The 27662-nt window shown below is 43.7% G+C and overlaps 1 protein-coding gene across 6 annotated transcripts in view; it reads left to right on the plus strand.

The window, feature by feature from the left end:
- eva1c (eva-1 homolog C (C. elegans)) overlaps positions 1–13604 on the plus strand; it is a 169873-nt gene extending 156269 nt beyond the window's left edge. For 3 of the 6 annotated variants that reach the window (XM_070893746.1, XM_070893744.1, XM_070893745.1), the window contains exons 7-9: positions 4450–4524; positions 6556–6648; positions 11227–13604. In XM_070893746.1, coding sequence (XP_070749847.1) covers positions 4450–4524; positions 6556–6648; positions 11227–11627 — 569 coding nt within the window. In that variant the 3' untranslated portion in view covers positions 11628–13604. The remainder of the gene's footprint in view (positions 1–4449; positions 4525–6555; positions 6649–11226) is intronic. The other 3 variants (XM_070893747.1, XM_070893749.1, XM_070893748.1) reach the window with 2 other exon arrangements.
- The last annotated feature ends 14058 nt before the right edge of the window (positions 13605–27662 follow it).

The following is a 27662-nucleotide window of genomic DNA, read 5'->3' on the forward strand; positions in this document are numbered from 1 at the left end:
AGATCCTCGCGGCCAGAGCTAAATCCCAAGTACATGGGACACATATATTGCATGTAAATATTTACCCTTACATCAATGTTCTCTTCAGTTGATTGCCCATGTTAATTTGTGATTTAGAAAAAGATCATTTCAAAGGCTTTGAGTGACAGGATTTGGCTTTGCGCCAGTCAGTTCTCAATCTCATCAGCTGCATTTTTCAGCAAGAGACATTTTTCTTTTCCTTTTGTAGTTATGTGTTTACATGTGTGTTACTAGTAAGTATGCACTGTACAAGGAATTGTTCATGTCGTGTATCCAATATATGTATGAAGGCAATGGTTCCTATTGACAAAGGTTGTGCTATATGGTTAACATGCAGATGTTTCAATTTGTCTGCAAATAGCAAATTGTCTGTTCAAGTATTTAGTTGTTACCTCCGAAACATTAGCCCAGAAATCCCGGTCGGCTGCTTCCGGCGGGCGATCAGGTAAAAAACTTTTTTAAAATGTGCACATACCTTATCCTGCTGCGCCCACGCGAGTTTCCAGTCTTGAGGTCTCCTCTGACTGCGCGTCGCAGCGCATGCATGTCAGGACGTGCGCAGGGCTGGAGCTGCAGTCACATGACTCTGGGCAGCCAATCAGGTAAAGTATGTTCTCATTCATAATAATGGGAACTCCGTAAGTTGGAGTTCCCATTATTATGAATGAGAAACCCCTCCCCAAAACACACAAAACCAATAATAAAAGATAGAAAAAAATACACAACATATTTTTATTAATTTAAATTAAAATTATTTGTGTATTTTTAAAAAATATATATTTTTCTGATTTTTTAAAAAAGATTTTTTAATTATGGTTTAAAATAAACTTACCATAGTGGGAAGGGTTTTAACAATAAAATGTGTTTTTATAATTTTATTTTAACATATTTTTGTTTATTTTAAAACTCTTACGCCTGTAAAAGTAGGCTATGCGCCTGCTTTTATCAGGTGCAAGCGTTCTGAGGATATTTGCTGGGCAAGATATGTGTAAATCCCGCAATCTTGCCCTTGCAAGTGTCTTCGCTCCCGAGATACGGAAGATCTGACAAGCTCCAGCGCGTGCGCATTGTGCGCTGAAAACCAGCTTTTGCGATGCCTTCCCAGGTCCGTAGACACTCATTGGGATTAATTGCCTGATCCTACTGTACCCATGGAGTGAATAGAAAATAAAATACTAACTTAGTCTGTCAACACCAGAAAGTTTATCCGTATTGTAATAGATGTAGAATAAGCTTTTAATTAAGGCACCGTTTTTAAATAGTTTTTACAAATCAGATTAGACCAAGGCTATATATTAATAATCTTTGATCTTGGGAAGAAGATACTGTAAGGACCAACATTTATAATATAAAGCCATATATGGTAACACCTTTTTGAGATCAGCTCTACAAATATACACTCACATTTTTGAGTTTTTATGTAAGGTATTTTCTCAGCACTAGTGTCACTGGTCATTCCAATAAACTGATCTCATCTACTCTACAACCCCTTTTGTACCAAATATCTAGATGTATGATAGCATGACCAAGCGATCGTAACAGAGAACCTGTACTCCATACACTAGTTACTAGAATCTACCATGTGAATTTGCCTCTCTTTATGGATGGTGAACTAGATAAACACTCTTGGCTCACTAAAATAATTTCCCACTCTGTTTCGACACTGATAATGTGCTGAAAACGGTAAGGAAATTCACCCGCTGTATTTGTTGTATGATTTTTTTTGTTATATATTGCTGAGTTTTTGCCAGCTTTTATTTGTTTTTTTTATTCAAGTCAGCATAGAAATATCCAATGGGAATGTGGAACAAAATAACAGAAATATCATACTTTGATGAACCTTTGAGAATTTCTGATTTTATCAAAATTTCCACCAGAACATTTTTCATATTCTGTTAAAAATGCTTATAGCTGGAACAGTGCACTTCTTTATCTCTTTCCCACACTCACCTTCTTTAGGTGTACAACTTCTCAGATATATTAACTCATCCACTAATTTCATCTCCTCACTAATGATGTTCATGTTTTTCACTATTCTTCCATCCTTTTGTGCTTTGTTATTCTAAAAGCAAAATATTATTCCTTGTAAAACTGCTGTTGAAGACTTCACTCCTGTCACGCACCTATATTTCAAAGACACTGGAAAAAAGATGTATAGATACATACTTTTTTGTGTTTTCCAGGAACCTATAAAAAATTGCTTCAATTTGTCTGAACATATCTGTCACAGAACTGTTTCCAGAACCTTCAAATGCATTTGCAACAAGATAACCTCCAATTCATAGAAAGCAATGCCATGGGCAATCTGTTAGTTATATATTATAATGTACAATATATGTCTTATTTAATGAGTTGATTTTATTAAAATGAAAGTGTAGTTGGAAGTGTAGTTTTGTATGGCGGAGCAGGCTCGAGGGACGAGATGGCCTACTCCTGTTCATAATTCTTATGTTCACATGCAGGATTTTTTTCCCGTAACTTTGCCAGTAGTGTTAGGAAGCTGACCACTGTTTGGCTACAACGTAGGTTTAAAGATCTTATAGCTCTTGAAATTTGACGTAAATTAACAGAACAGTGCAAAACATGTTGCAGCATTGATTCTTTTTGAATTCTGAGAAACAATACATTTGTTACACTTAAGATTTTAAATAATTTGCATTGCTAAAATTGTTGTATTGCCATTTCTACAGCAAGCAACTCAACTGTAGCAGGGCAGCTCTTTTTTTAAGAAAACAAACAACAAGTGAATTATCCTTCATTGGATGGTTAGCTTTGTTATGGTCATTAAGCGTTGTTATATCAAGTTGTTAAATAAGTTCATACCTATGAAGGATGAGCATCATTTAACACACTTATGTCAGCATAAAGTGACGCAAATTATGTTCTCTCATGCATGTAGACGGCAACAGTGCTGTGGTAAGATGTGGTGACAGATTGCTGCATTAAAAATTGAAATAGTGTGTCTCCACATGATTTAGACACTGATGGGCTTGTCAAATTGAAATGAATTAAATAGGGCTGTTGATCTAGTTTCTGCAAATAGTAGTTAATTCAGAGATTGAAACCAGTGATTACATGGAGTTTTTGTATCCCATGCATCACTCAACAAGATACAAAGAGTGGAATTTTTTAAATTCCATGGCATCAAGGGTGGTCGTTTTGATGGGCGGTTCCAGTAGGTACATGCAGTATATATTTTTTTAACCACCAGGATATAAACATGCATCACACTAGTAATATCCTTAAAGGGATAGTGTTTCATAAAAAAGAGATGACAAACCTCTATCATTTGTGTACAAACACATTGCAATCTCATCAAAATCCTTGCATCATTTGGCTTTGACTTCACCATTATGAAAACGGTGCACAACTATTTTGATGTTTTTCCCCCTCAACCAATAAAAATACTTTATCCCTTTCAAATGTTTAACATTTTCTAGAAAGGGAACTATTTTGATTTTTCATGTTGCAATATATATTAATATATGTATGTTTTTATGTATTTTTTAAGTACATGGTACAAATTAAAAGACCACGGACGTGAATTTCTGCAGGGCTTCATCCTCCCGTCCGTCATAATTAAGAGGATATAGTTAAAGGAACAGAGAGTTCGAAGAGAGGGTTTTCAGGGTTGGAGGAGGTTACAGAGATTGGGAGGGGTGATGCCATGAAAGGTTTTAAACATGGGATGAGAATTTTAAATTGGAAGTGTTGGGGGACCATGAGGAGAGGGGTCATGGGTGAGTGGGACTTAGTATGGATTAGAATATGGGGAGTAGAGTGTAGGATAAGCTGAGGTTCATGGAGGATAGAAGGTGGGAAGCTGGCCAGGACAGCATTGGAATAGTTAAGTCTGGAGGTGACAAAAGCACGGATGAAGGTTTCAGCAGTAGATGGGCTGAGATGGATTAGAGGACACTAGCAGTCAGTTACATTTTTAAAAGGGTTGAACCTGCTGGCTTTGAAAGCGCGACTACATTTAGACTGTGAAAACTGTATATTGTTCATTCATTTTATGTAAAATAAACTAGTTGGTGGAATGCGTTTCAGTTCTCTTACAAGAGTAAAATGCAGGTGCAAATTCTCAGCAGCTGATATATGGAGTAAGGGTTCTGTGTTGCAATCCCCAGGTCATGCTATTGCTTAACTAGATGTTGGAAAGTAAAAAATGCACTCAGGTTCATATGGGATATGAGGTCCGCTTATGGGAATGACCAGTAATGCAGAACCTGAGAGAACAACTAATGCAACAAAAAAAATCTTGACATCCACCAAAAGCTGTTTGGGTCTAAAATATACCAATAGAAGAAAATCTATGCTACGATGTGGTGTGAGAATAGTGTATGGTTCATAAGCTGCATTAAGGGACAAAGGCTGCAACCTCCGGTTTTTAATTTAACTGAAGCTTATTTTTAAAATCTTTTTCAGTTTCCAAAATGTTGTTACAGGAAGTTGATCCAAGTTTCTCTGGTCTCACACCTTCATGGGTTTATAATGAAAATGGTAGGTTTACAATCTGTTGCCACTTCCATAACAGCTCAATGACTGATAACACTGTAATTTAGAACATTCTTTGATGCATCATTTGGACACATCTAACCAATAAGCAATAAACGCATACACAGAAGAAGACATTTCAGTACATCAAGGTAGAAATTCTAATGTTTGTTGGGCAGAGAATGGTGCAGCAGTCACCTGCTTGATACCAAAGCAAAATACCGCCGAGGCTGCAATCTGAAATAAAAACAGAAAATGCGGGAAATCTCAGCAGGTCAGGCAGCATCTGTGGAGTGAAAAAAACAGAGTTAACGTTTCAGATCGATGACCCTTCGTCATAACCTGCTTGATATATCTGTGTACAGAAAATTAGCTTATAAGAATCTAGAAGCATAGAATTGGGGGACAGTAATTAACTTGACTGTCATTGATCATGCATGCAGGTTGGCTACAGATATCCTTATTTCAGATGTCCGAGCTCTGTAACAGCCTTCCTGTTGAATTTGTGAAAGTAGTTCTCCTCTGACATTGCTCGGTTGCTCTGCCTTAGACTTTAGGCATAGTTTCTAGGGTAGTAGCAAGTCTGGTGCAATCTGATCTCTCTGCCAATGAGTCCACTGAACTTCTATTTATTTTTCCTCACTCTGCCAAAGGAAATATTGCATTCTTGAACAACAACTCTCTAGTTGGCCCTCCTACATGGCTCAGAGACATGGACTATATACAGCAGACACCTCAAAATGCTGGATATGTACCATCAGCACTGCCTCCGCAAGTTCCTGCAACTCCATTGGCAGGATAGATGCACCAACGCCAGTGTTCTCACTCAGGTCAACATCCCCAGCATCGAAGCATTGACCACAATTGATCAGCTCGGTTGGGCGGGCCAAATCGTCTGCATGCCCGACATGAGACTCCCAAAGCAAGCGCTCTACACGGAGCTTTGACACGGCAAGCGAGCCCCAGGTGGGCAGAGGAAATGCTTCAAGGACACCCTGAAAGTCTCCTTGATAAAGTGCAACATCCCCACCGACTCCTGGGAATCCCTGGCCCACGACTGCCCAAAATGGAGTAAGAGCATCCGGGAGGGTGCTGAGCATCTCGAGTCCCATCGCCGTGAACAAGCAGAAACCAAGCGTAGACTGCGGAAGGAGTGTGCGTCAGCCCAGGCTCCCCACCCACCCTTTCCTTCAACCACTGTCTGCCCCACCTGTGACAGACACTGTAGGTCCTGCATTGGACTCCTCAGTCACCTGAGAACTCACTTTTAGAGTGGAAGCAAGTCTTCCTCAACTCCGAGGCACTGCTGATGATAATGAATTGAGATTGGCAATTCCTTGTTACATGAGGAATCGTAGATATAGAATTCATATCGGACCTCTATGTTTTCACAAAACATCATAGAATTTTTAGCCTTGACCATCCCTTGTTTGGTCCTCTTTGTCCTCTTCTATTAGATCCAGTAAGAGGGCAGCACTGAAACCAATCCCTGGATCCTTAAATAGAATGGCAGGAAAATGAAAGGTACAATCTAACTTTGAGCTCCCTTCCCACTGTGCGAGAAGCAGATTGACCTATCATGGGCAGACATAGCGCTGGGTGGGAATCTGCTTGAAAAGTAAGAAATTGAGGACTACATACCTTCATTGATATGGATTTTCAATCTCTAATGAAGCTTTTGCACATTCTGTATGCCAGAAGTGTCTAAAGGTCAATCTCTTCTTTGCCTTCTTACAATGACCTCGTCTCTGTGGTATTGATGGACACGAAAGATCCTGTGACATTATTCGAAGAGGAGTCAGTAGTTTTACCAGTATCCAGCCTAAAGTTGCTTCCTCAAGCAACACCACTAAAAAAAATCAGATTAACTGGTAATTTATCTCATTGCTGTTTGTGAAATCTTGCTATGTCCTGTGTTTGTCGACATAATGACAGTCACAGCACTTTAAAATAATTCTTTGCATGTAAAGCACTTTAAGCTGCAAGCTTTTCTTTTACAGCTAGTAGTTAATTTTTTTAATCTTTTTGCATACTTAGTCAATAGGTCCTTGGGCCCTCGAGAATCCAGGTTATCAATGAAAGAAGGCAAAATTGTTATCAGCACTCTGGCTATATTTGCTTACATCAAAAGTAGGTATACAGTATTTTAGTATATTTTAATTGATATTGAGGTAATGCTGTACTTCACGGTGATTCAATGAGGGTGATCCTTGATGATCTGATAGAATTGATCAAAAATAAAATTTACAACTAAAACAAGTTCGGAGATTATTTATTGAAATGGTAATGACAGAAGTTAGAATAAAGTTAAGCTGTCATTTTCTAACTTCTGTCATTACCATTTCAATTCGGCCCATCATTCCTTTTGTCTCTCTAATCTCTCCTGCCTTCCACCCTATCACAGACCTTCCCTTTTGTTCTTTCTTCCCTTCCCCCTTTCAGTGTTTAAGAACGTGCACTTTCAAACATTCGGCAGTCCTGACGAAGGGTCGTCAACCCAAAATGTTAACTCTGTTTTTCTCTCCACAGATGCTGCCTGACTAGTTGAGATTTCCAGCATTCTCTGTTTTTATTTCAAATTCCAGCATCCACAGTATTTTGCTTTTATATTGTTAACAGGTTTATTGGATATGAAGTATCAGTGTCATGACTTCTGGATTTCATCGACTCCCACAATGTCGGGTGTGGGTGTAAAGGGGGTTGGAAGAACGTGATTAATATCCCTAAGTTCCCTCTCACCCGCCCCCCCCCACCATCTCTCTCCCCCCCAAACAGGCTTTTTCTCTCCCCCCCCCCGAACCCCCAACCAGGCTCTCTCATTGAGCCCCCCCCCAAATAGGCTCTCTCTCTCCCGCCACCCCCCCCCGCCCAAACCAGGCTCTCTCTCTGCGCCCCCCCCAAATAGGCTCTCTCTCCCCCTCCACTACCCACAACCAGGCTCCCTCTCTCTCTCCCCCCCCCCCCAAACAGGCTCTCTCTCTCCCCCTCCACCACCCTCAACCAGGCTCTCTCTCTCTCCCCCCAACCCCCCCCCCCCCCCAAACCAGGCTCTCTTTCTCCCCGCCCCCACCAGGCTCTCTCTCTCTCCCCCTCCACCACCCTCAACCAGGCTCTCTCTCTTTTCCCCCCTCCCCCATCTGCAACCAGAATCTCTACCCCCTCCTCCCCCACCAACCAAGCTCTCTTTCTCCCCCCTCCCCCTCGACCAAGCAGGCTCTCTCTCTCACAACCACCCCCCCACCCCCAACCAGACTGTCTCCCCCTCCACCACCCCCAACCAGGCTCTCTCTCTCTCAGCCCCCAAACAGGCTCGCTCTCCACCCTCTCTCCCACTTGCAACCTGTTGTGTCCTTACACACTACTATAAATTCACACGAGGCACATTCTGCAGACAAAGTCACTCTGTGACTTAACCTTTATTCACTGGACCTAGAAGTGATGAAGGTAGGTGGAGCTTCCCCTTTTATACCTGAAAGACCAGGCTAGGAGTGTCTCCCACAAGTTAACCCCCTGTGGTCAAGGTGTGCATTTCTTAGGTGTATATATTATGCAGTGTTGTTACATGAAGGTTACAGTTACATGAAGGTTACATACATGACATCCCCCACCCCAAACCAGGCTCTCTCTCTCCGCGCCCCCGCCCCCCAACCAGGCTCTCTCTCTCTCCCCCTCCCCCACCTGCAACCAGAATCTCTCTCCCCCCTCTCCCACCAACCAAGCTCTCTTTCTCCCCCATCCCCCTCCACCCACCGGGCTCTCTCTCACCCCACCCCCAACCAGACTGTCTCCCCCTCCACCACCCCCAACTCCCCCTCCACCACCCCCAACTAAGCTCTCTCTCAGCCCCCAAACAGGCTCTCTCTCCACCCTCTCTCCCACCTGCAACCAGAATCTCTCTCTTCCCCCCCCCCCAACCAACTAGGCTTTCTCTCTCTCCCGCCCCCCCTAACCAGGCTCTCTCCCCCCAACCAGGCTCTCTCTCTCTTCCCCCCCCCCCAACCAGGCTCACTCTCTCTCCACCCCCCCACCCCCCAACCAGTCTCTCTCTTCCCCCCCCCCCCCCTCAACCAGGCTCTTTTTCTCTTCTCCCCCTCCCCCCGTCCCTCCGTCACCCGCCAGCTCTCTCTGCCCACTGCTCCCCCCCCCCCGACTCAGCGCTCAGCGGCCCAGTGGGGGGCTCAGGGCTCGGCGGCTCAGTGGGAAGTTCGGTCGCCTCTCTGCACTTCCGGTTTGTGCGGGAGGCATCGGGGGCAGGGACTCGACCGGGTGGAAGGACTGGGGTCGGGGACTCAACAGAAAAGGCACAGTACCATTGTCACTTCGTTATTTTTAAGAACTTGCTGGATTTGCACATTAATTACCCATTAAACTCACTAATGAAAGTTAAGTCTAGTAATTAATAGCAAAATTACCCTTTTTATCAATGTGATAATTGTTAATGGCTGTTAATCAACCTCTGTAGCCCAGAAAGTGAACACTTTAAACTGTGGAGTTTCATTCCTTCAGGTAGTGAATTGTTGTTGGAGATTTTAACTATGTCAAATTAAAACATTTTTTTTCATTTCCTTTCTATATATTTTTCTCTCTCTTAATCCAATCTTTCCTCTTTTTTTATGTATCTTTCTGTATCTGATTTAACTCTAATTCTCCCACTCTAATTCACCCTCCTTCTCATTTGTTCCTCTATTTATTTCTCAACCCTTAAATCTCATTGCTTAAGAAGATAGACTGTCGCCCTTTCGTTAACTAAGTTCCCAGATGCCCTCATCATCGGCTCATACATTCAGTAAGTTAGGGCGCAAAGAAACTCGAGCTGAACGTTGTAGGAAAAAGTCTAACTGACAATGTACGTCATGAGATGCCCTGTTCCAGCAAGTTCTGAACCATTGTTTCTTAAGAAAGAATAATATCTCATGTTGATTGTTTCCTGAAACACCCATATCCCATGATGATCTTCAAGAAGGCTGTTTATGATGCGTTAATTTGTTCCTCATTACAATGGATTTTATTTTAGCTATGGAATCATATGTTCATATATGATTCTGGTCTCAGTGTCCCTGGGCTAAGAGTTCCTGCCCCTGATCATTATTATTATCCACTACTGGAAAGTGCATGTGTTGACATTGTCTAAGGGCAATAACAGGCTTGGTTGTGATGTATAGAAACATAGGAACAGATGTAGGCCATTCAGCCCCTCGAGCCTGTTCCTCGTCATTCAATAAAATCATGGCTGACCTGTATCTTAACTGAATCATAGAATCATACAGCAGAAGGAGTCCATTCGGCCCATCGTGCCTGTGCCAGCTCTTTGAAAGAGCTATTCAATTAGTCCCACTTCCCTGATTCTTCCCCAATGGCTCTGCAATTTTTTCCTTTTCAAATATATATCCAATTTCCTTTTGAAAATTACTATTGAATCTGCTTCCACCTCCCCTTTCATGCAATGCATTTCAGATTATAACAATGCGCTGCATAAAAAAAATTCTCCTCATATTCTCTCTGGTTCTTTTGCCAATTACCTTAAATCTGTGCCTCTGGTTACTGATCTTCCTGCCAGTGGAAAGGATACTTAGGCGATTAATTACTAGTTCCTTCCTGCCAGTTTCTCTTTATTTACTTTTATTTATCCACGTTGGTTCCAGATCCCTTAATACCGTTACCTAGCAAAATCTATCAATCATAGTTTTGACATTTTCAACTGATCTATCCTCAACAGCTTTTTGGGGGGCAGTGTTCCAAATTTCCACTGCCTTTGTGTGAAGAACTACTTCCTCACATCACCCCTGAATGGCTGAACTCTCATTTTAAAGTTATGCCCCTTTGTTCTGTACTCCCCCCACTGGAGAAAATGGTTTCTCTCTATCTATCCTATCAAATTTTTTAAACACCTCAATTAAATCACCCTTTAATCTTCTATACTTAAGTGAATACAAGGCTAATCTAAGTACTCTGTCCTCATAATTTAATCCTTTTAATCCTGGTATCAGTCTGGCGAACCTGCGTTGCCTCCCCCTTCCGCCCCCCCCCCCCCATCCCGCCAAGGCTATTATAGCCTTCTTGAGGTGCAGTGCCGAGAACTAAACGCGGTACCTCAGTACGATGCCTCCCATGGTAGGCTAGCATGCCAACCCTCACTGTATAAGCTTCTGAATTAAATGCACAGCTTTTCATAAATTATATTTTGGTAAGAGGTGATCTTATCGAAACATATAAGATTATGAGGGGGCTTGACAAGGTGGATGCAGAGAGGATGTTTACCACTCATGAGGGAGACCAGAACTAGAGGACATGATCTTAGAATAAGGAGCCGCCCATTTAAAACAAAGGAGGAATTTCTTCTCTCAGAGGGTTGTAAATCTGTGGAATTTGCTGCCATGGAGAGCTGTGGAAGCTGGGGCATTGAATAAATTTAAAACAGAAATAGACAGTTTCTTGAGCGATAAGGGGTTATGGGGAGCGGGCAGCGAAGTAGAGCTGAGTCCATGATCAGATCAGCCATGATCTTATTGAATGGTGGAGCAAGCCCGAGGGGCCGTATGGCCTACTCCTGCTCCTATTTCTTATGTTCTTATATTTGGAACCATTTCATCATATTGAACTACATTTTCCAGATCATTTAAGAGCAATTTTGTTTTATATATCAATAGATTGAGTTATGTCAATGATGCTTGTGTCATGTGATAGCACACTGTTTTTGTGTTGTTGCAGGTAACCCAGAAATGGTTGGTTTGTTGTTTGTATCCAGTGTCTGCATCGGCTTGATCTTCACATTGTGTGCAATAGTGATTCGAGTGTACTGCACACCAGACCTACAAAAAATTTACAACAGGAACTCTGTTGATAGGAAAGTGGACTGTTGTCAGGATGAGGGTCACATTGAGGGCAACAACAATGATGATGAAGATGAAAGTAGCGAAGATGATGAAGAAAGTTCCTCAGACTTTACTTTTGAAGGATTAACAAAACTTTATGGGACTACAGAATCCAACAGTGCAGAAGCAGCAGAAATAGCTGAGCGGATAGAACGTCGAGACAGAATAATACAGGAAATCTGGATGAATGGAGGTTCAGAACTGCCTGTCATAAGGAATCTAAACCACTATTACTGATAACTAAGGATATCAAAGTCATCAGTGTAGATACACTGGCAATTTGCTATGGTGAACATGTCACAACATAACGTTTATTATAACTACAAAGTTCTTTTTATTTTTATTTCTATTGATCTCTATTTAGTTACAAGTTCCTTCTATGAAGGAAATTGATTATGTAAAATGTGTTAAGTGAAGTCACAAATGAATATTACTTTTAACAGGGTGAAATCTTTTGGCCAGACCTCAGCTTCAGGGAAAGCACTGAACAATTTATTAATTCGTCCAGTTTATAGTAAATTTAAAATTTGCAAAACCCTGCGAATCAAAACATCTCGATTTTGGGTCAGGTTAGTCATTCAGCATAACCATTCTAAAACTGAGATGTATTCCACCTTTGACCAGATCAGATTCTTTAGGTTTATTGGTATACATTTTATTCATAGTCTGAATAAAAACAAAGATAAAGGACCAGAGAATGGTTTCAGTGTACCATGAACTTATAGTGAATACAATCTTTCTGCTAAAAATATTGTTATGGTCATAGGAAATTATCATTGAACACTTTGAATATATCTAATTGCCTAAAGGCAGCAATGTAAATATTGATCCTTTCGGTCTATTTCTTTTGTATAGAAATGCCACTTTTCTTTTCACTCGATGAGATTTGATGATAATACCTTGTTTGAGGAGCTGAGACACCTGTTGACGTTTAAATATCACATTATCCCCATTGCATGTCATCTTGTGTTATTCTACAAAGTGCAGATACTGCTAAAGGTGGTTTCAAGGAATATACTTGCAGTCAAAACCTACCTTTTTTTTTAATGAATTAACAAATCATGGGCTGGATTTTCGGTTCTGCTCATTTCGGGGCGGTAATGGTGGCGGCGCAGAAAAGTTTGCGCCTTCGTCAGCAAAATTCATCAACTGGCTCCTGAGTGTGGGGCGGAACGCTAAGGGTGGCGTTACACACTTCTCTCAGGGGGCTAGGCCGACTCAACATGTGAAAATCGGCCTGCCTCGAAGCGCTCTAAGACAGGCCTGGGGGGAAAAAGAAAAACCTGAAAAAACACCAAAAACATTCCCAATAAATAACTCACGCCACCACAGCATAAACCGCAAAAAAAAAACAATCACACTTACCTGAGGTCGATAATACTGACCTCACTGCAGCCGTTACAGCTCGGACCGCCCGCTTTTACAGGTGGTCCCAGTAGGGTACTCTATGGAGCGCTACGGATCGGATGGCAGCCAAAAATCGAACCGATGTCACAACCAGCTCGCCTCTTCCAGGCAGTAATGCTCTGTGCACCGTCGAAACCGGCACCGAATATCCCGGCGGGGTGCTGGAAGCTGGCCAGCCGCCCAGAAGTGTTTACCACCACCATTGTCGCCCCTCCAGGGTGCTAACAGGGGTGGCAGAAGAACGAAAATACAGCCCTGGAAGTATTATCTACCAAATGGCATATGCAAAAATCTGATGTGCACAAATAGAAAATTAAGATATAAAATCAGCAGTCAAATGTATTTTTTACAATCTTACACTTCAATTGCTGGAAGGAAATCAGTCGAACTGCGTAAATTACCTTTTACCCCCATTCTGTACAAGCCGGAAGCTGTGGAAGATGGCTTTAAGACAAGAGATGCTGCAGTAGCCAACATTTTCTTCAATAGCTGTTAAAGATCGTGCCAAGCAATATTTAAGGAATGTTTATCATTGAAACACATCAACAGAATAAGCAAAATGATTGCTAGAAAAGTGAATAGAATCACACTTAACACTACAGCTATTGAACGTGCAAAAGGATCTGTAATGTACAGCTAGGTTAAAAATATCAATATGGGCAGATGAGGGATGGCCCTAATTCCTGAGAGCTTCTCTGACTCTGATCGGCGTTGCACTGTTTTATCAAGCCCTATTTGTTGCTTGGCTATTATCATCAATTATTGTGTAATATACATTGCAGTAATATATACGCAGCTCTTTTCAAGCCTTTGGACTATTATTATTTGCTTTTCATAAATTAAGTACAATCATGTTTGGTGAAGATTTTGCAAAGTGTTACTGTAATATTTTCCTGAGTTTATGTGCAGTGCAAGGTAAATTAAGCCAATTATTTTCTTTGTAGCAGCACAAATGTATCCACTCCTTTGCAGTCAACACAACAGGTTGCCATTATGATCCTAGAGAAGGTTGAGAGCCGTCAGATCACCAGGAAGAAGTTGCTATACATACAGAAGGTATAGAAACACAAACAGACGGGGTGTAAGTCCCGTAGGGACTTGCTGCGCTGGGACCAGTTACAGTTCCTGGAATGTAGCATTAGGTGGTAGGGGGGGTGGACATATCTTGTACCGAAGCATTCTTCACATAATCAGCAGCTTATAGCTAAAGGTTAATAGCTGAAGTACCATAATTCATTATGCCATACACACACAATGCAGAAGGCTCTTTAGGGTTGCCAAAATATATTTAAATGGGGTACTATCCCCATAACATGACTAAAGTGCCTGAGTAGCAATCCAGTTGCATGACACTCATTTGAAATGAACACTGAACCTATATAAAAGATTAACAAAGTTACTGGCTGGCTTTTCCCCCTTTATTTTTTCCTCTTCTTCCTTCATTGGAAAAATTGTTAGTGCTCAAAGGGCAATCGGCAGCCTTCTATTGGCTGCTGGTACCTGAAGGTCCAGACTTAGTGCTCCCAGCATGTTATGATTGACACTGGGAACAACAGGATGAGCTGCCCTCGTGTTATTAGGCGAGATCAGCGTATTTGCGGACAGGCACATGTAGCATGTAGGGGACTTGCTGCGCTGGGACCAGTTTACTGGTCCATTGATTCCTAGGTCAGTTGGGTTAGCAGTCCCACCTGTGGCAGGGACTGTGGCTCTTGTATCGGCCGGTTCAGCCACCTAAGGACTCATTTTTAGAGTGGAAGCAAGTCTTCCTTGATTCCGAGGGACTGCCTATGATTGATGATTGATAATGCAACATAAAAACACTTTGAGACAAACAGGCATCAACTCTCGAGTAATTATCATATTTAGTAAACAACAGAAACACAGGTAACATTTCAAAAATTTAAGATCTTAATATTTTCCAAGGAGCTGTTGAATATATGAAATGATAAAGTGGAGAGGATATTATAATTGCTTAATTCTGATTCTGCACATAACAGTTTAAGCAGAACACGACAGTTAACAAGCCGATATTCTTTATTTTTATAATAGGATTTTATTGAGGATGTAATGACATTAATGCAGCAAGCCAAGAAATAGCCAGGATTATAATTGAGATAGGTACTAATTTAACTTGAAGCTGGGTGAGAACAAATATTTTAGAACAAGAAATCCAAGGGGATAATTACATTATTCTTCCAAACTGTCAACATTCATTAAAAATACAAAACTGAACAAAGTAAGTAATGCCAGCTTTGAACTCCAGTTATACCACTCCACTCCACTGAGCCTTCATTAAATTCTAAATAGGCTTAACATTATGATATTAGAATTTTTGAGAATTTAGGATTCTGCAACAGTGCCACATTCAGTGCTCCAACTCCTTAACTTTGGAAGAGATTGGGGAGAGAAATTTGGCTGCTTAGCACATCCCATTAGGGCCTGGGGGAGGGGGCAATAATGGGGAGTTGATAGATTAGCGACCGGGCGTGGCGAATGCGGCAACGCCCGCGAAATTCAGTGCCGGTTTCGCGCTGGTGCTAACTCTTACCGCTTTGGCCCCTAGCACCTCGCAGATAGTGTCATAAAGTGTGCGGTGCCCCGTTACCGCCCCGGATGTGAAATTGCCTCCCACCCCTGCTGTATCGCCGGGCGTGAACAGTGGCAGGAACAGGAGGCGTTGTCAACTTGGCTGGCTGCTTGGGGAGCGCTAATTAAAGGGATTGGTTTTCAGGTAGACCAACCTTTATTATTTGCACCAGACTAGTGCCTGCTCAAAGTTTTTGCAGTTTCATTGCTGCAAGATGTCCAAGCCCTCCACTTTCTGAGAGTTTGGGGTCTAAAGGCAATCGCACAGGTTACCTTGCAACGCAGAAATGTTGAGAAGCTTTTCGTGCTCCATCATTGGCCCTTCTCTTTGAGCAAGCAAAGCAGCCTCTGATGCCGGTCACATTGCACTCCACATTGTTCAGCATTCTGCCGCTACCGCCTCCCTCTTGGACTTTAGTGCCCTAAGAGAAGTGGTTAGTGCTTGATTTAGCGCTCACTTCTCTCTTGGAGCACTAAAGCTGAATTTCTTGGCAGGAGAGAATCATTCGCGCATAGTGCTACTTTTCAAAAGCTAGCGCTCCAAATAGGCTACGGAATTTCTAGCCCTAGGATTTCAGGTGAATATGGCTAGCATTAAATATATCTCCACAGTGCATTGCGGAGATATATTTGGAGTGTATAGGGCATGGCAGAGCACGAAAGACGTCATGGCCATCCACTGCAGCCAACGAAGTCTTCAGTTGTACCAAATTTTGGGCCACTGAAACCCGGCTTCTGCGGAGGAGAGAGTGGGACCGCCCCTGTGTACCGGCCTTCCCACTTTAAAAGCATCTATGCACAGGTTTGTGCGAACCATCATCCAACATACCAAGTCCTGCGGCGATGGGGGAGGGACGAAGCGACAGGTGGAGGTGATCACTGGGAGTCGTAGCCTCAAACCTGCACGTAGGTGGCCTGTGGGCAAGTGGTCATCTGACTTTGTATCCAGGACAGCAGAGGAATCCGGCAGCACCCCAGGCGACTGAGCAGCCCTCTTTAGGACAGCACTGCTCACCCTTTATAAGGGAGGGGCCTAGAAAAGGTGGCCCAAACATTGCCTGCCCTTCCATTAACTGGCCAGTATACCGTGGCTGGCAGTTCAACCCATTCTGCGGTCGAAAATATAGCAGCAGTTGAAAACTTCATAACACAAGAAAACTTCTTCTCGGACAATGGAACGTTCGCACACTCTTAGACAGAGCTGACACTACAAGACCGGAAAGAAGGACTGCCCTTATTGCAAGAGAGCCGCAGCATTATAACATTGATATAGCGGCTCTGAGTGAGACAAGACTCACAGAGGAGGGCTGCGTGAGTGAACTAGGTAGCGACTACACCTTCTATTGGAAAGGCAAGGCAGAGAATGAGAATAGGATCCACGGAGTTGGCATAGCAGTGAAGACTTCTCTTTTGCAACAGTTTCCGAATCTGCCTGAAGGGATTAACGAAAGACTTATGAAACTGCGTTTCCCCCTGAATGCCAAGCGCCACATCACCATTATAAGTGCTTATGCACCCACTCTTCCAAGCCCCGATGAGATGAAAGAGAGGTTCTATGAAGATCTAGACAGACTGGTCAGGTCCACACCTGCTGGGGACAAGTTGATCATCCTGGGTGATTTCAATGTACGAGTTGAAAAAGACAGCAAGCACTGGAAGGGAGTCATTGGACAGCACGGCACAGGAAAATTAAACAGTAATGGCCTCCTCCTCTTGCATATGTGCGCGGAGAACAACTTGACTATCACAAATACTCTATTTAGACAGGCCGACATGTACAAAACAACTTGGATGCACCCCAGATCAAAGCAATGGCACATGATAGACCATGTCATTGTAAGAAGGCGAGACATCAAGGATGTAAAAATCACAAGAGCCATGCGGGGAGCAGAATGCTGGACAGATCACCGTCTAGTCAGATCCACTCTCCAGCTGTACATTGCTCCACTTCAGCGCAAGCGTCCAAAACCGAGCAGAAGTGCCTTTAACACAGCTAGGTTGAAACATCAGTGCTACCGTGAGCAGCTCCAGGATGACCTCGATAACAGGCTGGTATCTCACGGACTGCTCACCGGCAACACCACACAGAAGTGGACAAAGCTCAAACAGATGGTGACAGACTCAGCAAAGACAACGCTTGGACTTAAAAAGAAGGTACACCAAGACTGGTTCGATGAAAACAACGTTGAGATCTGCAAGATGCTGGATGAAAAGAAAAAAGCATACCTAGAATGGAAAAATAACCCTTCCTCAATTTCCAAGAGGGACCGCTACAGACACATGCAGAGCAAAGCACAAAGAGACCTTCGCCAGATGCAAGATAAATGGTGGCAGACGAAAGCAGAGGAAGTGGAACATTATGCTGAAACTCACAATACCAAGATGTTCTTCAGCGCCATCAAGTCAGTCTATGGACCATCAAAACCCAGCACTACTCCACTCCTTTCAGCAGATGGCAGCACTTTGATCAAAGACAAGACTGGCATAAATGAGAGGTGGAGAGAACACTTCAGTAATTTTCTTAATCAACCTTCAACAGTGAACAAAGAAGCACTTTACTCCATACCCCAGCAACCTATCAAAGAAGATCTTGATCTTCCTCCCAGCATGGACGAAGTAAAGAAAGCCATCAACCAGATGAGTACTGGAAAGACTCCAGGAAAGGATGGAATCCCTGCCAAAATCTACAAGGCAGTAGGCCCAGCAACTCTCGAGGCCTTTCATGACATAATAACTAGCATCTGGGAAGATGAAGATTTGCCACAGGACCTCCGTGACGCTATGATAGTTTCTCTCTACAAGAACAAGGGCAACAAAGCAGATTGTGGCAACTATAGGGGAATATCGCTTCTGTCCATTGCTGGGAAGATCATCGCCCGCATAGTATTGAACCGACTCATAGCTAGTGTCTCAGAAGTAAATCTTCCAGAAACACAATATGGCTTTCGACCTGGTCGGAGCACAGCGGACATGATCTTTGCATTCAGATAAGTGCAGGAGAAGTGCATTGAGCAGAACATGGACCTGTACGCTGTATTTATTGACCTCAACAAGGCCTTTGATACTGTCAACAGAGCAGCGCTGTGGTCAATCTTGACGAAACTTGGGTGCCCAAGGAAGTTTGTCCACATCATTGAGCTGTTTCATGACAACATGACAGGTGACGTGCTCTCAGACGGCACAACCACGGCCCCATTTGTCATCTCAAATGGAGTGAAACAAGGTTGTGTACTCGCTCCAGTTCTGTTCAACCTATTCTTTACCTGCGTCTTGAACTATGCCATAAAAGACTTGGAGTTTTGGGTCTACCTGAAATATCGATTAGATGGTTCACTGTTCGACCTCCGCCGCCTTGCTGCAAGGACGAAAGTACGGAAACGACTCATCCTAGAGGCACTCTTTGCTGACGACTGCGCCCTTACAGCACACAAGGAGAGTGACCTACAATTCATACTCAGCAAATTTGCTGAGGCAACAGAATTATTTGGCCTAACCATCAGCCTTAGTAAAACCAAGGTTCTCTATCAGCCTGCCCCTGGCACCACAGCACCTGCTCCCACAGTCTTCATCGGCAGTATACAACTAAAGTCAGTGGACAGCTTCAAGTACCTTGGCGGCACCATATCAAGTGATGGGTCCTTGGACAAGGAGATTGATGCAAGGATCTGTAAAGCCAGCCAGGCACTTGGTCGCTTGCGCACTAAGGTGTTGAGTCACCACCACATCCGACTATCAACTAAACTGTTGGTGTATAGAGCAGTCGTTCTCTCATCTCTCCTTTATGGATGTGAGACCTGGACACCCTACAGGCGTCACATCAAAAAGTTGGAAGCTTTCCATATGTGCAGTCTCAAATCTATACTTCACATACGCTGTCAAGACCGGGTGTCAAACTTTGAGGTTCTGGACAGAGCACAATCAACTAGCATTGAAGTGATGATCATATGAGCCCAGTTCCGGTGGGCTGGACATGTCATCCGCACGGATGAGTCAAGGATCCCTCGTCAGCTTCTTCACGGCGAGCTCTGTGAAGGCCGAAGACACCAGGGGCGCCCCTGCAAACGCTACAAAGATTGCATCAAGGCTAACCCCCAGTACTGTGGCATCTGACCAAAGGACCTTGAGAATACAGCAGCTAATAAAATCCAGCGGCGAACCCTCACGAGGACTGCCTGCCAGATCTTCGAAGAAAGCCGATGTCAACGCCTGCGGGACACTAGAGATAGATGACATCAGGTGGCAGTACTGTCAACATCAGGCACATTGAACTTCCCTTGTCCGACGTGCAAGAGACTATGTGCATCCAGAATTGGCCTATACAGCCACTTGAAGATACATGCCATTGATGATTAGCACATCAACGTCTTTGTTGGATACAACAGACTACCAAGATTTAAATATATCTATTCTGCATATTATTTGCAATTTTTGGGGGTTTCTGCAATGTAAGAATGAAATCTTTGTCCACTATTTGCATAGCCTAACCAAAGGGATATTCCATTCCCCTTGGATTGATGCAGACACCAAGGTGGGGAATTTTCCCAGACCTCCATAAACAGGGTTTCCGCTGCACTTGCAGCAAAGTTACGGTGGCAAAATGAGAGCATCTCCGGGGAATTTCCCTGTCCAAATGTTAGGTCCATTGCATAGTCAGTTTCTAGATATTTCTAGGTCCCACATTTGGTCTCTAGTTGATGCTTGGATGAGTATTGTACAATGGGGAGCTGCCATGAGGATGGAGAATTCCTGTTTTGATTGCTATCCAGTATTTTTTTACTAGATGTACAAGGCTGTGGACTTCAGATGAGAACAAGGTAATCTTTACACATGCGAACATCTGCTAACATTCACAGTCAAGGCTCACACAGGAAGAAGAGACACTTGGGCAATGTACTGTAAAATGGCCAGTGCCCATAAAATCAGCAATATGCTGCTGCTTTCAGAAGAGAAACAAGAAAGAAAATTGGTGAGAAAGCAAAAGTTTGTGTTGGTTTGTGCAAAATTAAATTACAGTTTCCTGCTCCAAGTCAGAGTTGCCTAATTCAGGTATGTACCAGCACATTTCTGATACATACATACAACCTAATGGCTCTGAGATTCCTGGGTTGTGAGAGGGTGTAAGTCGACCTTTGCAGGGCTAGGAATATCTGACCGAGCTGATTTACACTGGAGTTCTGCGGTACATGCTCTCCGCAATAAATTCCATTCAGTTTCATGACGCACTGCAGAAGCACCAGCGCTCACAATGACAGCAAGTGATGGAGTTAGGATAGGATATTCCACCCTAAATTTGAGAACACAGCCTTCCCATTCACCTTTGAGAATGTGTGCCACTATTTATATTCAAAAGGGAGTTAGATGTGACTCTTATGGCTAAAGGGATCAAGGGGTATGGAGAGAAAGCAGGAATGGGGTACTGAAGTTGCATTATCAGCCATGATCATATTGAATGGTGGTATAGGCTCGAAGGGCCGAATGGCCTACTCCTGCACCTATTTTCTATGTTTCTATGTTTACGAGGTGCAGTTTTCCAGGACCCGTTCATCAAGGTAGATGCACTTGGTTAAAGGGACACTGCTCAACTGAGAATGCTTGTGGGGACTTTTGGCCCTTTCTTCGTAGTCACTGTAGATATTGCAAAATATTTTCATTGTCATACTCGGGAAGCCTTCACCGCACACTACATTACCCTTGGAAAACATTCTACTTAAGCACAACTACTGAGCTTGAATCTGAGGACTACACAACGACCTTCCCACTGGGAATCCTATTTTACATGATCTATATGCTAGAAACAGGAACCAATGCCATTCAACCCTTCAAGCAGGTTTCGTCATTTGCTTTTAGTGATCTTTGTATATCACCCATAAAACTCTCTGTTCCTCTGCAGTTCTTAGCTTTTTGCCACTTAGATCCAGACCTTTCTTTGAGTATTTTCTATCTGGCAGTACCTTGCAATATGCACCAAGAACTGTCTCATGAACTGTGATAGCATTTTTAAAAAATATATTTATTCGTTTACAGGATGTGGGCATCGCTGGCAAGTCCAGCATTTATTGCCCATCCCTAATTGCCCTTGAGAAAGAGCTGGTGAGCTGCCTCCTTGAATCACTGCAGTCCATATGGTGAAGTTACTTTGTCGCAGCAGTTTAGTACAACTGAATGGCTTTCAGAGGGCAGTTAAGAGTCAACCACATTACTGTGGGTCTGGAGCCACATATAGGCCAGACCAGGTAAGGACGGCAGATTTCCTTCCCTAATGGACATTAATGAATCAGTTGGGTTTTTACAACTATCCGGTAGTTTCATGGTCACCATTACCGACACTGGCTTTTTAATTCCAGATTTATTTAATTACCGGTAACTGAATTTAAATTCCCAAGCTGCTGTGGTGGGATTTGAATTCACATCTCCAAATTATTACTCCCAGCCTCTGAATTACTAGACCAGTAACATAACCACTAAGTTACCGTACCTGAGCATGTTGTGTGCTTTATAACTTTGCAATTAGGAAAGTACTGATGGTAGATGTCACACAGGATGCCAGAGAACCTAATAATGACACTGCTGATGATATAGCCCAGCCCATGAAGAACAGGAAGTAGATGCAATAGTAACAGATGTTAAATATCTTCACAGATGAGTAGACTACTATTATTTGGAAGTCTCAGCCCATCAAAGATTTAACTCCTCTCACCAAACTCTCCGTGGCCGAAGGAAATTCATTGTCCCTCACATCATAAGCCTCAACATCAGCACATTACATATTCCTCACTGTAAAACAAGAGAACTAAAGACCAACATTTCTTATATCAAATATTTCACTGATTTATTACAACTGTTGGCAAAAACATCATCCAATTCTGTCAACAGACATATCCTTTGTGGTTGTGTGAGCTCTTTGCCCTACTCTAACACTTCTACGTCCAATTGAAGGGCCTGGGGCCTGAGATGTGGATGGCTGCTCTAAAATCTTATGATTCCCTTTGTCATGGGCTCCTTAGCAGCCTGATCCTGCAAAAATGTAGGCTTCCACAGGAAGCTTATGCAGTGCTTCTGTTATGAGGGGAAGCAACAAAGAGGCTTGCACACCATCTTTGCCATTGGTGCTGGAATATGATTCTGGTTACCAGTGCTTGAGTGGGAGAACAGTCTTCAAGCAATCAGAAATATCTTTAAGTCACTGAATATGCTTTCGCCCCTCCAAGATGCTGCCCTGTACACTTTGCAATCCTGTTGACATTGACTTCTCCAGATAATCCCCCAAGACCTGCAATACCTCATTCAGTGCCTGTACATTGAGTTGACTGACGTGCCTGGATCTCTCATGAAGTGGGGAACATTTTCAGATGCTTGAGTAGTTGCTATGCCCTGCAATAAGTTATATCAAAGTTTCCTTCGATTGAATGGAAAATCCCAATTTATCATTTACTGGGACATCTCATGACCAAAATAGTGGTGCTATTGCTTTTGTTGTACTCTGGAGAAAACATGAAACAGACCCACATATCACACCCTCATGGGAGCCTTCTCTAACATATGTGTCTCTTGAAGTAAAGTTATGGTCGCATTCAAGGTCATAAACTTTATCAGTACTTTTTATGTACAGCTAAATAAAAGGCCTCTGGAAGTGCAAGACCTTTATTGTGTCAAGCTGGCCTTCCATAATCAAAGCACTGAAAAAGGATGCCAACCGCTAACAGAAGGCACTTCGACACCCCAGAAGCAGGCAGGATTTTCCTAAAGGATAGAAATATACCTACCACTACCCAGATCTCACCACCTCCTCTTACAATGCCAACCAGAGGAAGAATGAACTTCCCATGCATGCACATCAGACCACGATCTCACCACACTGTCCCTCCTCCAACTTGACTTCTCAATCAGCTGAGAGTACAATTTTTTAAATTTATTCATTCGTTGGATGTGGGCATTGCTGGCAAGGCCAGCATTTATTGCACATCCCTAACTGCCCTTGAGAAGGTGGTTGTGAGCCGCGTTATACAACTGAGTGACTTGCTAGGCTAATTTCAGAGGGTCAACCACATTGCTGTGGGTCTGGAGTCACAGGTAGACCAGACCGGGTAAGGACGGTAGATTTCCTTCCCTAAAGGACGTTAGTGAACCAGGTGGGTTTTTACGACAATCCAGTAGTTTCACGGTCACCGTTACTGATACTAGCTTTTAATTCCAGATTTATTTAATCAACTGAATTTAAATTCCCAAGCTGCCATGGTGGGATTTGAACTCATGTGCCCAGATTATTAGTCCAGGCCTCTGGATTCCTAGTCCAGTATCAGAACCACTATACTCATCATCATCATCATCATCATAAGCGGTCCCTCGAAATAAGGGTGACTTGCTTCCATGCCAAAAAAGGACGAGTTCACAGATGTTTCAATGTCTTGAACTACATCCTGAAGGGTGGAAGATGCCTGTGCGTGAATTTTTTTAACATGGGGTGGCCGTTGCACACCAGCCACCACATGGGCTTGACAGAGCTCGGTCTTGGTCCAGTGGCAAGGATTACCCAAGACAACTGGAGACCAGCTCTGCTGTACAGACCTACTGCGCACACATTTCGCAGTGTGGGCTGGCCCGTGCTGCCCCTGGGTCCCTGGCCCGAACTCACGCCTCCCCTGGGCCCCGATCACGTCCCTCCACAGTCTCTCGCCGCTCCTGCTGTATCTGACCATGCTCCAATCACCGACCTTGATCTTAATGACGTCATTCTTCCCAGCCGTCACCCTCCTGCGCCAGATCGCTCTGTACCTTGAAGTAGTATGCCTCCACACTACCCATGGCCGCCGCTCGCTGCTGCTTTTACGGCCCTGACCTGCTGCTGATGTTCCCTTGCAGGTCGGGGCCTCCACACTACCCATGGCCGCCGCTCAGTAATGCATAGTAATCGCAGTAATGCTCATTGCACAGTAATGACGGCCATTAGGCCACTATACTATTGTACCCTTAATGCACGAGTATATGCTTCTACTCTACGCCAACACCTTAGGAACTGCTAACATGCACCAATCCAAGACAAGGACAGCTGCAGACCCCCAGAACAGACAGAGCACACTTGACTATCCAAACCCAGTGGCAGCAATAAGAAAGTTTAATGGACACCAAAGAAAATGATAATCTGAGGACCCTCTTGACCTCCCCTTACTGTCAAAGTACAAATACAAGTAATCGAGGAGGCTGGCTGCAGACTGTAGGGTGATACCAAATCCCCCCCTGGATAAAGGAATGGGTGGGAATATAGAGGATGAGGGGAACAGCAGCCAGTGGCTCAAACAGGCGGGGTAAAAGAATGGAGGAGGAAAGCACTGACTGAAGAACAAAAACCCCACAATAAAACAACCTTGTGCTGCAAGTTAGCAGGGGAAGGAAAAAAAAGGCCAACCTTCTTTCAACTTGACCAGATCAGCCCAGTGAGCTATCACATGCTACAGACCTTGCTTCATCCTCCCCAGGGAAAGATAGATCCTAAATGTCTCCCCCATCTCTCAAAGTAATGATATCCCCATGTAAACAAAATAACACCTCAGTTCTGAACTTGTATGGCAGGTCCAGTGGACCCCTGACATAAATCTGGTGGGATTTATTTGCTGGGACCCCAGCCTTGAGCCAATGTATCCAGGATGGCCTTCTGGGGGGCATAAGAGGGGTGAGGACTCCCTCACTTGAGAGTTCCTGCTTTTAGGCCCTCAGTCGAGATGCTGCACATGACTGGCACAGGTCTCATCAGATATACCTGCACGATCCCAACAGAAAGGGATCCAGGCTGGGCTCGGGGTCTGGTCCGTCAGAGATCAAGGACCAAAGAAATATTTGCAGTGGGTTTGAGGCAGCCTTCTTTGTCAGGGGACATCCAGAATCCTCTTCTAGAGGGGTATGTTGGTAATCCCCCCATCGTTGGCTGACCAGCTACCACCAGTGCTTCCAGGACTTTCTGTGGGGGAGGCACCACAAACGTGCTCCACCAGGCCTGTTCCTGAAAGCCCCCTCCCCTAATTCTGTGAACTTTAATGGGTTCAGTGGCAGAATTCCACAGTTAACAATCCACAGTTCCACAATCCCTTCGTAACTGCTGGAATCACGGCCCCATGGATTTTCCAGACCCTCATTTAGGTTGTAAGGGCGAATGAACCTGAAAATCAGATAAATTGCTGTAAAGTTTTACTGTGAGCAGGGTATTGCCATAGACTCTCTTTTAAGAACATAAGAAATAGGAGCAGGAGTAGACCATATGCCCCCTCGCGGCTGCTCCACCATTCAATAAGATCATGGCCGATCTTCGAGCTCAACGTCACTTTCCCACCTGATCCCCATATCCCTTGATTCCCCTAGACTCCAAAAATCTATCGATCTCAGCCTTGACTCAGCATCCACAGACCTCTGGGGTAGAGAATTACAACGATTCACAACCCTCCAAGTGAAGAAATTCACCTCATCTGCATCTTAAATGGCCGACCCCTTATCCTGAGACTATAGACACTAGGGCAGGAAATTCAATGGGGCTATTGAAGCTTGTGCTGCTTCCCTGAGCCAGGATCCTCTCCCGAGCTCCTCCTGCTGTAAACTATGGGGTCAGCGCATTTAAATATCCATTGGCAGTTTATTTGGACAAATCCCAGATAGTACAAATTGAAGTGTAGCTAGGAGTACAACCCTTAAAAAGCCAGGATTGGTTGAAGGTTGCAACAGCAGACTGGGAAGCAGCAGGTAAGTAGGGAAGTGAATTGACTGTCACATAACTGTGGCAGTATGCCTCGTGTGTGATTTTTGTGCTACTCAAAGCATTACTTCAAGTGGAGGATGTGGCAGAGTCATCCGAAGAAGAGAGCTAGGCATTGCAAGGACCCAGGAAAGAAAATGATACAATTTCAATTAGTCCAGTCGCACCGACACTCCTGGATGAGATTCAGAAAAGCAGAAGAAAACTTCCAGGTGCCCAGAAAACCGTACCACAGAAAAATGTGGAAAGAGATGGCAGTGACAATGACTCCCACTTCTCTCACCTCGAGGACTACAGACCAGGACCTGAAAAAGTTCAATAGCAGACAGGATAATGGAATAAAAGTGAAGGACAGACAAGGCAACAGAATAAAATTTAAAGCTCTTTCCTGCTTGGAGAACCAAAGCTCGTCAAGGTTCAGGCTCAAAAGTCCCTCACTGTCGCTGGTCAAATGGTAACAGGTACACTTCATTTATCTCACTTTAACTTACCCCTGGTGCATTCTGAGCGTAACTTCTGGGATTTTGGCACACCAATGCCACTGGCCTTTATTAAAATACATTTAAATTTGCTGCATAGGCACTGGTTAGGCTGATCGCAGGAAGGCCCAAACAAGTATCAGAAACTGGAGTGCACCAGTTTAGGGTGAAAGCCCACCAGAAGTGATTCTCACCATAATTTGCAGGCCTCAACCATGTTACGCCATTCCAGTGCCAAGGGTACAGTACAAACAGTGAGTATGTTTAGGGGTCTAGGTATTCAATGTCATTTTCTTGATCTGGTATATGCAAACCTATATGCAAGGCCACTCTATGGGCAATGACAGTTACCACACACTGAGCAAATGTAAACGGTCACAGACCCTCATATCTATATTAATCCAAGATTGAAGGCCACCAGCCCCGGTAGATGCTTTAGTCAATCAGTATTTTGTGTATTATGTTGCCAGCCAGCCAAGCAGGATCAGACACAGATATAAAAGCAAAATACCAGGGATGCTGGAAATCTGAAATAAAAAAAGAAAATGCTGGAAATACTCAGCAGGTCAGGCAGCATCTGTGGAGAGAGAAATACAGTTAAGTTTCAGGTTGATGACCTTTCGTCAGAACTGGGAAAAGTTAGAGATGTAACAGGTTTTAAGCAAGTAAAGAAGCAGGGAAAGGGAGGGGGGGGGGGAGGGGAGGGGAAGAAAGACCAAAAGGGAAGGTCTGTGGTAGGGTGGTCGGCAGGAGAGACTAAAGTACAAAAGGGATGCTGGTGAAAGGTGAAAGGAGATGGTAATGGGACAAGTCAGACAGCTTAAGCTAACCACACCCAATTTTGCCTGATTTAAATCAAAGGAAATGAAAATCAGGCTCTCTCAATAATGGCTAGCTGATCCACAATGCCAGCTTTACGCCCAAGTGACCAGCTAAAAATCTACCTCCATGACTCAACATCCAATAAAGGAGCTGCCTTCCAGGAATTAAATTGGGATCATGGGTTGAAGAGAAAGGTGGGGGATGAACATGGGAGGAGGTAGGGGAATGTATTGCCGA

This window comes from Pristiophorus japonicus, chromosome 11 (genome assembly GCF_044704955.1).
Source record: "Pristiophorus japonicus isolate sPriJap1 chromosome 11, sPriJap1.hap1, whole genome shotgun sequence".
Classification (NCBI taxonomy): domain Eukaryota; kingdom Metazoa; phylum Chordata; class Chondrichthyes; family Pristiophoridae; genus Pristiophorus; species Pristiophorus japonicus.